This window comes from Carcharodon carcharias, chromosome 2 (assembly GCF_017639515.1).
Source record: "Carcharodon carcharias isolate sCarCar2 chromosome 2, sCarCar2.pri, whole genome shotgun sequence".
Taxonomy (NCBI): Eukaryota; Metazoa; Chordata; class Chondrichthyes; order Lamniformes; family Lamnidae; genus Carcharodon; species Carcharodon carcharias.
This window is the reverse complement of record NC_054468.1, coordinates 24,772,168-24,786,475: the sequence shown is the minus strand read 5'-3', so window position 1 is coordinate 24,786,475 and position 14,308 is coordinate 24,772,168. Positions and strand designations below refer to the sequence as shown.

Here is a 14,308-nt window from a genome sequence, read left to right as displayed (position 1 = left end):
GGATGTTACTGTAAGTTCTTGTTGTATGCCATGCTTTCTGTCGTGACTTTCAGAACCACTGAATTGTTACGGTGTAGGAGGAGGTGGTCCATCATGTCTGAACTGACTCTGAGCATTTTAACTTAGTTCCGTTCTGTTAAAATGCCCAGAGAGCCTTCACTTGAGTTCTTGCAACTTGAAATGTTTTCAAGTATGTATACTCATTTTCTCCTTCCTGGACTGAGTTTGTGTTTTAAATTTACTGTAATTTAACAATTAGATTTTGAAAAGTGTTTTCTAATTTTTCTTCAAATAATTTTGAAGATCTGACCAGAAGCTGAAGAAAAATAAGTAAAAACAGAAGATGCTGGAAAAACTCAGCAGGTCAGGCAGCTTCACGGAGAGGGAAACAGGGTTTCTAAAGATGCTGCTAAACCTGAGTGTTTCTAGCATTTTTCTGTTTATATTTCAGACTTTCAGCATCCACAGGATTTTGCTTTTCTAAAGAAAAATCATTTTAGCTGAAGGGACAGTATTGATGCATCTGGAAAATTCAGTACACTGCACAAATCTAAATTCAACTAAAGACATCTGGCCAATAAAATGAGGTCCAAGATTGTACTTTTGAGAGAGACTCAAGCCTTCAAATCAAACATAAAGGAAGACTTGCATTTATTTAGCGCCTCTTGTGACCTCAGGATATTCCAAAGTGTTGTATGAACAATGAAGCACTTTTGAAGTGTAGTTACTATTGTAATTTAGAAAATGCAATCAATTTGTGCACAGCAAGCGTTCTCAAACAGCAAATAAATGTTTCAGATAATCTGTTTTATGTATTGGTTAAAGGATAAATGTTGGCCAGGGCATAGAGGGCCCTGCTGAAATAGTGTTCTGAGATTTTATATGACCATCTGGAAGAACACAAGGCCTCAGTTTAATTTCTCATCTGTTAGACTGTTTGCAACAGCCTAGCACTTGCTTAGCGCAATATAATTTGTTAGCCTGGATAGTCTGCTCTAATCTCTGGTGTGGGACTTGAACTCTCAACCTCCTGACAAGAGGTGAGAGTAAGCCAAGGCTGCTACCTATAATGAAGGCATTAAAAGGCTCCCAAAGGCATTCTTGGATAAATTTAATTACAACAATTTTTTAAAAAACATTTTTATTTTGTTTGATCTCTTAATTTTGGACGTGAGAAATTTCAGTTAGTGAGGGGAAAATGTCAGATGATCTGCTGCCCCTCCCCCACCACCACCCACTAGCTCCCACCTATTGTGGACCATTGTGACTTGGCAGCTTGCTCAAGTTGGTCCTGCCAACACTCTGGAGGCTGGCTCTGGAGGCCAAACAGGCATTCATAGAATTTCGGCACGATTACAATAAGAGTACCACCTACTTTGGACCTCATATGGCAATTGTTGTTTAGTGTTACTTGCATTTCAAAATAAAAACATTAAACGATCATTTGAAGAGTGTGTGTATAAACTTGAGAAATTGCTCAGCATGCGTTAGATTTTGTGGACAGCATATACATTAGCTTTTGGGATTTAACTTTGGTGCCGCCTTGTAATTTGAGAGTTTCTCCTCTTTATTCTTGATGTTTTAGGAACCAATGACTGAGTGGTTTATAGTCTATGGGGATAGATTTGAGCTCCTTTTCAAAATTAGTTGAGTGTTGCACTTAGAACACCAGATCACTGGATTTTTCTATAAAAACAAAAAAACTGCAGATGCTGGAAATCCAAAACAAAAACAGAATTACCTGGAAAAACTCAGCAGGTCCGGCAGCATCGGCGAAGAAGAAAAGAGTTGACGTTTCGAGTCCTCATGACCCTTCGACAGAATTTTCTACCTGCTGCAGTAATCTAGTAATTTAGGTCTAAATCTAATCTATTCTTATCAGTGTGGGAGGAAAAAAAGCAGGTGGTTGACAGCACAGTGACCTGAGAGAGTGATTAGTATCATCAACTGTACTCAGAACAAACTCTAATATTATCAGAAAACGGACAATGTGTAAGAGTAAATCTGATGCACCAAGGGTTGCTTTTTCATAAGGTTATACCAATCATGTGTTTTGAGGGCGTAGTTAGATTATTTCCTTATTGCTCATGTGAGTTGATAATAAAGATATTAGACTAATTTGTTGAGAAATTAAATTCAATGAAAAACCCTAAAGCTTTATTTACACCATTCCTCTAAAGTAATATTTTTGCAAACTAGTTTGTTTCTTTGCATAATTCTACCCATTGTCTTTGCATCACTCCTTGAAGGCAACTGTTGAGCATTTTATTCCTAAGCAACTGGATTCCGGTTCAAGAAAAAAGACAACTAACCAGTAAATACAAAAGCAAAGAGAGCTCTCCGGATTACTTGTAGCTTTTTTTTTACATAGCAAGTTGTTGTCTGAAATTTGCAGCCTGAAAGAGTGATGGGAGCAAATTCAGTAGTAACATTCAAAAGGGAATTGGATAAACACTTGAAGGATAAAAATTTTACAGGGCGATGGAGGATGGAATTAATTGGATAGCTGTACCAAAGAGCTGGCACAGACACAGTAGACTGAATGGCCTCCTGTGCAGTATCATTTTTTTGAAAATTTGAGAAATGTAGTTTTTGTGGTGAAATACAGGCTGGCATGGATTGTGAATTTATAATAGGAAAAATTGACACAATTGTGACAATGTCCATACACAACCAAACTTCAATTTCTCAGCTTCTTTTATCAGATTTTTTAAAAAAAATTCTTCTGTTCTCATTTGTAATATGTTTATCTAAATTTGACCACTCTGGCTCTTCAGTGTACCATCTCCCGGCTCCTTGGCCTGTACTACAGATAAACTCTTATGCTTTCATCAACTCTGCTTCCCAAACTGTAAACTTTGCTGCTTGATTTTGACTCCATATGTAATGCAACTGAAAATTGATTATTTAAAATTTTATAGTTATGTGGCTAAGCAGTTTTATTGTTGCAAATAATGTGCTTTCCTTTCCTTTTCTAGACTGACCTACAGTACGGAAAGTTCTTTGGACAGATTTGATCTTGAAGATATGAGGCATATGATCCATGGAACTGGCACACGGTCCCTTATAATTGCTTGCTTACCTCAAATTAAAAAACCCAAACAGAGTATGTAAGGGCATGTGGCTTGTTGATATGGACTGGTATAAAGAACCCTGAGTTACTGAATCTGTAATTAAAGTTGAGTGCAGGCAGAACCATGTGGCGATTACTTACACTGAAGTTTGGCCGCTTGTACCGTTGTCTGAAGTTCCTGTTTGTGGTGAGTCTGTTGGTTTTCACGTTGTTGAATACGCATTCATTATTTGCCTCATTTCAGAAGAATGAACTTGCAGATCGTCGCTTTATTAGCCTCAACAAGTGCCCAGCCTGTTTTGGTACAAGCTGGTGTCGTAAGTTTATGAATGGCCAAATCACTTTTGAAACATGGGGCCGTCTGCGAATTCTGGACTTTTTGAATGTGAAAAATGTCTACTTTGCTCAGTATGGGGAACCAAGAGAAGGTGCGAGGCGTATTGTTCTCAAACGCTTGGGTTCTAATCAAGAACTGACTGATATGGACCACAAGGTCTGCAAACGGGCTACAGGACGCTCCCGTTGTGATGTTACCCAAGCTATCTACAAGACTCAATTTTCTCGTTTAAATGGGGAAGTTCGATTACTGACCCCAGATGTTGTGGAGGGATGGTCAGACTTAGTGCATTGTCCGTCACAAAGACTCCTAGACAGAATAGTACGCAGGTATGCTGAAACGAAGGATTCTGGAAGCTTTTTAATGAAGAATTTGAAAGACACTGAGCGTATGCAGCTGCTTCTGACGTTGGCTTTTAACCCAGAGCCTCTGGTTCTCCAGGTATGATGGGTAGTGGGTGTTATACCTTGTAGTTCACTGCAAAAGTTGATTCAGTTGCAAGTTGTTTATTTTGTCTTTGTAACCAATTTTATAGAATCATTCTTTTACCTTTGCCCTGATGTGTACACTTAACCTGAACCTCTCAATTGAATTATGTCAGATTTTGAGTACATTGATAATGTCAATTAAACACTGAAATTATGGTAATTCTGTGCCACCTTAACAATTTTGTCTTTTATATGGAATGTATTTTTCATTAAAATTTTGTAGACAGTGATTTTTTTTCCCCTCTTGGATTTGCCTAATCCAAAGTGGCACAGAACACCTTGCAAAATATTGGGTCCTTTTTGTGAATGATTTGTAAATGAATATTTCCTATTCCATTGAATTGGGGATAGGTAACAAATGCTGGCCTTACCCTGGCATGAAAAAAAAAACATTTTTATTAATGTGGAAGGTAAACTAATCCAAGTTGGTTTGTCTATGAACCAAATTTACTGATTGTAGCTGTTTCATATTGCAAACTGCAATTATGTACTTTCAAGGTTTCATAGTGTAAGTCTGAAGTTTTTAAATATTTTCTTTGCAAAGCAGTGTTATGGTCCACATCTGCTGTATCTTGAAGCTGTCACAAATTAAAAATGTAAAGTTTGTAAATAGACATTTATAATTTGATTATATTGGGATTTTAGTTAGCGGTTAGTGATTATACATGACATAATAGAATATTGCTTCCCTGAATTTTACATGTAATGGTTAGTTCAGTCTTTTGTTTATTGTTGGTAATAACAATCAAGCATTTTGCACTTTTAGAAAGGGGAAGAATTTGAGGATGCTGCTTAAAATAGGGAAATGTTGCTAGAATTTCCATTTTACATCCAACCTTGCCTACTAATTCTTACAATTGTTAGCATAATTCAATGAAATTGGACTGCTTTAGGCAAGTTCCATAATGGACATGAGTCATAACTGAGCGGATTCACAATTGGATATTCTCAATCTGGCACCTGAAAGATGGCTGAGGAAAATGAATAGGAAATATATAGGTGGAACAAATACTTGAGGTTTGGATTAAGCATACTGTTGATACATTCCAGAGGGATTTTAACTTAAAGGTGACTTGCCATTTACCTAATTTGAGTGACTAATGGTGATGCTAAATGTGGAAAGCAGAGCATGCTGTGTTCCCCAGAGTGCTCATTCTTCATTTTGAAGAGACACAAATTTTTAACTATGACTTACCCCCCTCATTGAGGTAATAAGTGGACATCACTGAGAATCTTGTTAAATATCCAGAGTACATGTCTTGGGTATTAGTAATTTCCAGTAACTGTGGGTCAATTCTACATGTAGGGGCCAGTGCATCATGAAATTTGTAGTTCCCATCATTGTACCATAACCAAATCTGCACAAGAGGAACTGTGAGGCATGAGTGATAGAATCTCCTTCAATTTCTTTTTAATTTGTTTCTCCAGTTTAATGTACTAAATTGGAATTCTGACTTCGATGGGGGCGAGGGATCTTTCTTCTCACTGCAAGTGACTGCCCTGATGTAACCAGAGGATATATGTTTTGAGGTCCCATAGCAGGATAAATGATAAGCTGCTAATACACTAGTCATAGGAAAGCGGGGGTGGTGGTGGTGAGGGTTGAATTTGTTGCTGCAGTGTTAAGTCAAGAATGGCTTCAGCACAAACTACCTATTTAATTGGAAAGTAATTGTCTTTTTAAGTGTGAAACTAATTGAGAAATAGGAAGCAAAATTAGGCAAGTCAATTGCTTTGCTTTCAAGCAGAGCAAACTGCCAGTCTTGGGACTCCGGACCCCATACTATACCTAAATAGTGCCAATGAGTCAATTAGTAAAATGGAAAGAGACTAGGTTATTGTTTTTCAAGGACTAATCCATTCTCTTAAGTTTCACACCCTCTGTCTTTTCAACCACCATGCCAAGATTAACCGTGAGGGCCTCACCAGATTAAATATGAGAGTAACGTTTTTCTGAAACTGAAGGACACATTACATTATGAAAGGGTTTGCGAATTCTGTAGAAGAGTTCAACCCAATGATCTGTAGTTGAGTGGTAGAAGACCCTTATCATCAGACCTCCCTCCTTGTTTCTTTAAAGCTGTGTTCTGATTAGGTAAGCTTCATTTTTACTGAACAGAAGTTAAATGGTGAGGTATGGAATGTCACTATTTTAGCTTGTTAGTAGCAAGACATTAGGTATTGGTTTGTGATATGACTTTCAAAATGAAATGAAATTGATTAAGCTTTTTGTAAATCAATTGTGTAGATACAAATTGGTACATGTATTACCACAAACAAGGAAATGCTTAACTGACAGCACTCGTTTTGTCTCAGTTTTGAGCAAAAGGTTTGAAGTTTCCTGTTTTTTGAGAAATGAGATGCAATTTAAATTGCATCTATCTCATTGAGACTAGATGGTTTTGTCATTTTCATAGAGCAGTAAGATGCTTTTTATTTATCTAAATAATCCAGAAAATGAATTCCTATTTATGACTTTTGTACTAGGGAGTCTCAGTTGCATGTTTTTTTTTAATTTAACTGCATTAGAAACCTACAGCACAAACGCCTTACCACACCTGTATGCAAGGCTTCGGGAGAAACAATCTAAAGCATTGCATACTTCTCAGGCATGGTTAGCAAAAATAAAAGGGGCAAGTCCCTTTTTTGTTTGTTTGTAGGTTACCCAGCTCTGGACGATGTTGCAGTGTTGTCCCCTGGATATTTAAAAGTTCGAACGACATCGTGCACAGAGAGTCCTGTTTAGGTGTTTCTTTATTAAAGCTAGTGGGGTATTAGTATTCATCAATTAGATGTTTCGCTAAGTAAGTATGCTTCACAAAATGTAGATAAGTGCAGGATTATGTTACTGCATCAACTTTTTTTCCCCTTTGACCCCTGGAAAATAGATTACAGAGAAAACCACCTTTTATAAATCACCTTTTAGAATTCCAGGACCTGTTGAAGTGTTTTACTGACAAGCTTAATACTTCTGATGTGTCGATGCTGTTGTAATGTATGAAATGTGACAGCCATTTTATACAGAGCAAGCTCGCATACAAGAATGTAATAACGACCAGATAATCTGGTTTTTTTTTTTGGTAATACTGATTGAGCCATAAATATTGGTCAGGGCACTGGGGATAATTCCCCTGCTGTTGTACACAATAGTGCCATGGGATCTTTATGTCAGTCTGAGAAAGAGCAGGCAGGGCCTCGGTTTAAGGTTTCATCTCTGACTGCAATGCTCCTGCAGTACAGCATTGGTGTGTCAGCTTGGATTTTTGTGCTTAAATCTCTGGAGTGGGACTTGAACCCATAACCTTCTGACTCAGCTGCCACTGTGTGTGTGTCTGTGTGTGTGTGTGTGTCTGTGTGTGTGTGTGTCTGTGTGTGTGTGTGTCTGTGTGTGTGTGTGTCTGTGTGTGTGTGTGTCTGTGTGTGTGTGTGTCTGTGTGTGTGTGTGTCTGTGTGTGTGTGTCTGTGTTGCTGTTGGGTTATCTCCGAAGATGATATAGATGAGCCTCAGGAACCATTTAAAATTTTCCATCTGATACTATTGAGAGTTAGTAGAGCAATCTCATCCTTCCATATTGGTTCCTATTTCATGAGTTGTAGGCCCTAGTTTTTAAAAATGCTTGGCAATAAAGATGTAGAAGTTGAACTAATTTCTGTCTGCAGCCATCGGATACATAATTTTGTGTAAATAAATAAATAACGTTTCACTGTCCTCCGAATTGTACTACTTGGATCAATGCCTAGAATATAGTTGTTTGCGGTCAGTTTAGTGAATTTCTTCAGTTTATCCACTGTGACAGAATAGAATTAGAAAGCTGAGAGTCCTGTGTTTAAGACTTAGGCTAATAATTTTCCTTTTGATCCCAGCAAAATGCAAAACAAAATTGCTGCAGATCTTTTTGCCAGCTTGATAGGATTAATACTTACTGAATCTGGAAACAGAATTGATAATTAACTCTTACCAATAGGAATAAAGCCTTGTATTCAGAAAAAATGAAATGGCATGATGGATGCTTTTTGGTATATTTTCCCGGGCAGCAGCATTGTTATTGCTACAGTGTTCTTGAGCAGGGGTGAGTGCATGTTCAAACAAAAATTGGCATTAGGTCAAGCAGCTGCTGGGATCATGATGTCATCTGATGTTCCACAAAGTGTTTCAATCAGCAAAAAAAGGCACTGAATAAAGTGTGCTTTGCAAAACTGCAAGTATAGCTAGAAACTTGCTTTCAGATTTTTGGATCTGTAATGTCAATAATTTCAAGACAGCTTTGTTACATAACCTGTCACAGCCGTAGCCTGTGGTGGTTGATTTTTTTTTTCCTGCAGTTGTTTTACATGAGGATTGGTGTTTTGCTGTTGGTACTCATAGTCCAGTTTGAGTTATGCAGTATTTGTCATTATAATGCATAGAAAGATCTTCCTTTTTAACAATATATGGTAGATTTGTTTTACAAATTGTGGTCAGTTTAGCTAAGATGGTTAATTATGTAAAAGACTTTGAACATATTTATGAAATTGCTCTCTCCCCCACAGCCCCTCAGAAATGGAGAAATATCATTCAGTCTAATATGCTGGTATAAAGAGACTGCCCTTTGAATTAAATAGTAATTACATGTCAAGTACAGATAATCTTGGTCTGAAAGATTCTTTTGATAGTTAATAGTGATCTGGTGCGATGTTGCAGATTACCTCAGTGTTTCACGTTGGGTGGGGAGGGCGGGGGTGAAATTAGCAAGGGTTCCTACTCCAGATTGCTCTTCAGTGGCTCCAGTTGGAAAGTGGATGTTGTGTGAAGACAGATTAGATTTGACTGTGACATCTCACTTGGTTGCACTTTGCATCTCGGATTTCACAGCCAAAGGGCCATGGGGATGTGGTACTTGAAGGGTGCACTCATTGACAGAATCATACCCCAGCCTGAGTCTGCATCTTCAGAAGAGGAAGGAAAAGAAGAGGAGAAAAACTGAGTGCTTTTGGAGTTCCGTGTGTACAGTGTACTTTTCCACTGTGTCCAGTTTTCAAACAGGAGGTGAAAACTTTTGTCAATTTGGTACCGTACATTGATCAATTATACACTCAAGGAATTTAACATGTGACAGGAATGATTTTATATTTGATTTTAGCACTCCACTTACACTGTGGTTAACCATGATCATTATATATGCTCTCCTGGTTGCTTAGAAGCAAATTTAAACTTGTTCTGTCAGTTTTTGGCATATATTGTTGTAAAGAAGTGTTCTCAGTCAAACTTAGTACAATTCCAGTCAAATCCAGTCCCCACTGCTTTGTTCTACGGTGTAGCCTAACGCCTTTATTGTTTTGTAGCTTGCATGAAATAATGTGAAATTAAATCCATTATAATTATATGGATGTTGAATGCAACTTTTTTTTATTTTCATAATCCTTGTTTTTTTTTTACTTGTTATTCACCAACCAACTGCAAAATCTTTCTCCTCACTTTACAATGCCACTCCGTAACATCCTTTTAGAAAATCATCCCAGTCAAATTTAAGCAAAAAAAATGTACGAGATACAGCTGCTATGACATTTCCTCTCTGACTTTATACCTTTTAAAAATAGTGTGTATGCCACACTGAAAAATATCTCATTCAGTTGGGTGAGGACAGCTAAGTGTACCTATCTTGCCTTCTAATTTCTCCAACTGGTGAACTATACCAGGTTTGGTGAACACTTCCCCAGTACAATGTAGTCATCAATTTGGCCTATCCACTTCTGGAACAATTTGAATAAATGCACAAGGAAGTGCACAGATACGGAGACCCTGTTAGTTCCTTTCTTTATTTTTGCATCCGTATAAGTGAAATAATGTGCCACAAAATTTTCTTGGATCATAATTGACTGAGGTGCTTTTGAGGCTTATTGGCCTCTACCTTGGTAGCCTCACTCTTTGTCTCTCCAATGATTTTTCTGTATACTGAACATTTAGTTCGCAGTCCCTCAGCTATTGATCCAAACATAGCTGATTTCTTGGACTTGCCACATTAATTCACTCCCTGGACACATTCGGTCATCTATCTGGATCTGCTTTTCCTTGGTTGATGCGATCTAGTCTCCGTCCTGCTGCCATTGCACGTTGCCTCAGGCTTGGGACAAACTTTCACTTTACAGCTCGCTGCATTAGCTTGTCTCCGTTTCTCCTAATCTTTGTAGCCAGTCTCTGCTTTAAAAGCCTTTTGAACATAGAGCTTGCTCTCTTCCCACTCTTTCCTCCTTGGTTTAGACTAACAATATTAGACATATTCATCTAGTTGTCATTTTTGTAACCATGTATGTAGCTAGATTCCTAATTCTTATGTGATTTAATTTTATAATATTGATTAACTAAAAGAGACCCACAAAACACCTGTGGAAAAACTTGTATACTTAACCAATTCCATGCCACCACTCCAATGCCAAATCCTCTACCTCACTCTCATGCCATCCCTATCTCATGTCATTTCATCCTTCCCTTCCCTTCCCATCCCCTCCCTCATTCTCCTTCATATGCCCACAGAGCTTCTGCCCTCCTCTCCTGGCTTTAACCCCTTCTTCCAGGCTAACTTTGGGCTCCCCTTACCTTGCACTGATTTTTCTCTCCACCAATTCCCCCACCCCCCCGCCCAAAGTTTGACAACCACACATGTCACACACTCCAGTTCTCTGTGCAATCCACATGCCCCCATATGTGCTAGGCTCTATTGATCGATCAACCAGAAAGCTGTTGGCAGACATACTATTAGAGAGAGAATTTTTTTGCTCATTAGTGTTCATGTCAATATGAGATACAGTATCACTGGCTAGGTTATCAGGGACCAGTCCCTATACTCTATACCTGATTATTATTCTGCAACCAAGTCCCTGCTTCTCTGCTCCCTTCAAGCCTGGATCTTGGGCTCCACCTCTCTAGTTCAAACAACATAATTTGTGGTTAGTCCATTCAATTTTGGTAACCTAATTTACACATCATTGCTTTTTAATTTCCCTGTTATGTTTATAGGATCTAATAGTAATAGAACCTTGGAACTTTTTAGTTTTTGGAGAATATAATGTGCTAACAAAGTAATTTGAGACCTTCAGCAATAATTGCTTGTGATTGATTTTATATTTATCTAACACATTGAGTTATTGCAAATTAAGATCATGAAGTCAGCAGGCAGCTTTTACCATTAATTTATAATGGAGAAATGTAGTTAAGTGTTGCTATAAAAATCGTTGTGGCAGAAAACGTTCCAGAATATATTCTAAACTTTTAGCATTAGTTTATTTGAATTCACAGTGCCTTTGGTCTATGCTAGTATTCATGCCTCACAGACCCTTTGGGGTAGTTCTATCTGTTGTCCAGAAGGGTTATTGCAGGACTCATGCTAACCTTTGATAATGTTATCCAAAAACATGGATTCCAATTCAATGTGTATGTTGATAACACCCAACTCTACATCACTGCTTTGCTCAACCCTTCAATTGTCTCTACCTTGTCAGGCTGCGTGTCCATCATCCAGTCTTGGACAAACCAAACTTTTCCCCATTTTAGAGATCAAAGGCTGAAGCCACTTGCGTCATGTTTCACCATACAGCCCATAACTTGTCATCAATTCCATCCTCCCCTTGGCCACTGCCACAGATTGAACCAGACTTTATTTGCTATTGTGACATCCAATTTAACCCCCTGAGCTTTCAACTCAAAACCTCTCCATTTGCTACCAATACTCACCCATACCTTTGTTACTTCTAGAGTTGACTATTTCAATGCTCCCCTGATCAGCGTGCCAACCTGCACCCTCCATAAACATCAGCTCAGCCAGAATTCTACTGCTGATATCGTATACTGCAGCAAGTCCCATCAGCCCTGTGCTCACTAGTTTGTGGTACTCCAACACTTGAAATTTAAAATTCTCATGCTTAAATCCATTCATGGCCTTGCCCCTCTCTATCTGTAAACCACTGCATTGCTTTAAGGAGCTCTGCATTTCATCCTGGCAGCTCCTTTCACCCCACTTTTGTTGGATCACTACTAAACAGTGTAATTCCCTCCCCAAAGCCCTCTGTCTCCACCACCCATCTCTCACTTCTTTTAAGATCTCCTTCAAAATTCATCGGTTTGATCAAACTTTTAGCTGCTCGCCCCAGTGTTTCCTCTTTTTGCTTGCCTGCCTATAGTTCCTTGGGGTCTTTTTTCTGTGTTGAAGTTGATGCCTTTCCAAGCACGTCAGTGAAAAAGTCAAGGATGAAGCATTTGCAACCATCTACGGCCAGAAATGCCAAGTGGATGATCCATCTTGGCGCCTCCTGAGTTCCCCAACATCAGAGGTCAGTCTTCAGCCAATTTCATTCAATCCTCATAATACCTAGAAATGGCTGAGGGCATTGGATACTGCAAAGGCAATGGGTATTGACAACATTCTGGTAATAGTACTGAAGACTAGTGCTCCAGAACTCGCTGCACCCTTAGCCATGCTGTTCTAGTACAGCTAGAACACTGGTATCGACCTGACAATGGAAAATTGCCTAGGTATGTCCTGTTCACAAAAAGCAGGATAAATCCAACCTGGCTAACTGCTGCCCCATTAGTCACTCTTGACCATCAGCAAAGTGATAGAAGGGGACCATTGACACCGCTATCAAGTGGTACTTGCTCAGCAATAACTTGCTTACTGATGCTGAATTTGGGTTCAGCCAGGGCCACTGAGCTCCTGACCTCATTACAGCCTTGGTACAAACATGGACAAAAGAGCTGAAATCCAGAGGTGAGGTGAGCATGACTGCCCTTGACATCAAGGCAGGATTTGATAGAGTATGTCATCAAAGAACCATAGCAAAACTGGAGTCAATGGGAATCGGGGGGCCGGGGTGGAGATATACTGGCACAAAGGAAGATGGCTGTAGTTATTCGAGGCCAATCATCTTAGTTCCATCACATCACTGCAGGTGTTCCTCAGGGTAGTGTCCTGGGCCTAACCATTTTCAGTGCTTCACCTTTCCGCCATCTTAAGGTCAGAAATAGGGACGTTCACTGATGCACAATGTCAGTTCTATTCATGACTCCTCAGATACTGAAGCAATCTGTGTCCATGTACAGCAAGACCTGGACAACGTTCAGACTTGGACTGATAAGTGACAAGTAACATTTGTGCCATGCTCTAACCATCCCCTGTTGACATTCAATGGCATTAGCAGCTCTGAATCCCCTACTAAGCATACCCTGGGGGTTACCATTCACCAGACACTGATCTGGACCAGCCATATAAATACTGTGGGTACAAGAGCAGGCCAGAGGCTGGGAATTCTGTGGTGAGTAACTCACTCCCTGACTTCCCAAAGCCTAGCCACCATCTACAAGGCACAAGTCAGGAGTGTGATGGAGTACTCTCCGTTTGCCTGATTAGCACTCGAGCTTGAACTGCATCTAGGACAAAGCAGCTCATTGATTGGCACCCCATCCAGCACTTTAAACATTCACTTCCTCTACCACCATCACACAGTGGCAGCAGTGTATAAGATGCATTGCAGCAACGAATGAAGGCTCCTCTGACACCTGTGACCTCTACCACTTAGAAGGACAAGGGCAGCAGATGAATGGCAACACCACCACTACCTGCAAGTTCCCCTCCAAGCCACACACCACCCTGACTTGGAACTATATCGCCATTCCTTCACTGTTACTGGGTCAGATTCATGGAACTGCTCCCTAAAGGGATTGTGGGTGTACATACGCCATGTGGATTGCAGCGGTTCTAGGATGCAGCTCACCACCACCTTCTCGTGGGAAATTAGGTATGTGCAATGAATGCTAGTCTAGTCAGCAGCACCCATATCCCATAAAAGAATAAATAAAGAAGAAAACTTATTGGTGTTGAAGTGATATACTTCCCCACAGTAATGGAGGGAACATCATCTACATTATTCACTCACTTGTATTTGGATGTTGACCGGTATTGGTTTTATCCAGGAAATGTGGTGTGTGCCAGTTCCTCTCTCTTCAGGGGATCGAATTAAGAATTAGTAAGTTCAAAAAGCAGTTCAGCCTTTGAAGTACTGTTCTCCTTGTATGCCAATATCAATTGACCCATTATGATGGTGTGGAAGAATTTATCCATTTGTAGAAATGCCAAACAAATATTGGAATGGAAAAGCATTGACTGCACTTGCCAGCAGATTGCACCTGAAAATTAACCTGCACTTTATCACTGGCTTAGTTAAAATGGGAAATGAGAGAGAACTGCATGTCAAAGAATTTTATCTCTCAGGCATTTTAAGTGGAGGAATATGGGAGATAGAAAAATCATATATTGTTTTCACTTCATTCTCACCAGCAAGTGAAATGGGAAAATGTCATTTGTATGCTATGTACTATACAGCATTACAGTTTATAAATTGAGTTGAAATCCTGAAAACTTAGCCTATTTCCTTTCAATG

General features: G+C 39.3%; 1 protein-coding gene across 2 annotated transcripts in view; it reads left to right on the top strand.

Moving 5' to 3' along the window:
• The window catches only part of dipk2ab (divergent protein kinase domain 2Ab), a 240,686-nt gene that overhangs the window by 15,012 nt on the left and 211,366 nt on the right, over positions 1 to 14,308 (top strand). Inside the window, exon 2 of one of the 2 annotated variants that reach the window (XM_041175698.1) lies at positions 2,979 to 3,851. The exons of the other annotated variant lie outside the window; for it this stretch is intronic. Coding sequence (XP_041031632.1) covers positions 3,198 to 3,851 — 654 coding nt within the window. The 5' untranslated portion in view covers positions 2,979 to 3,197. The remainder of the gene's footprint in view (positions 1 to 2,978; positions 3,852 to 14,308) is intronic. 2 annotated transcript variants of the gene reach the window in all.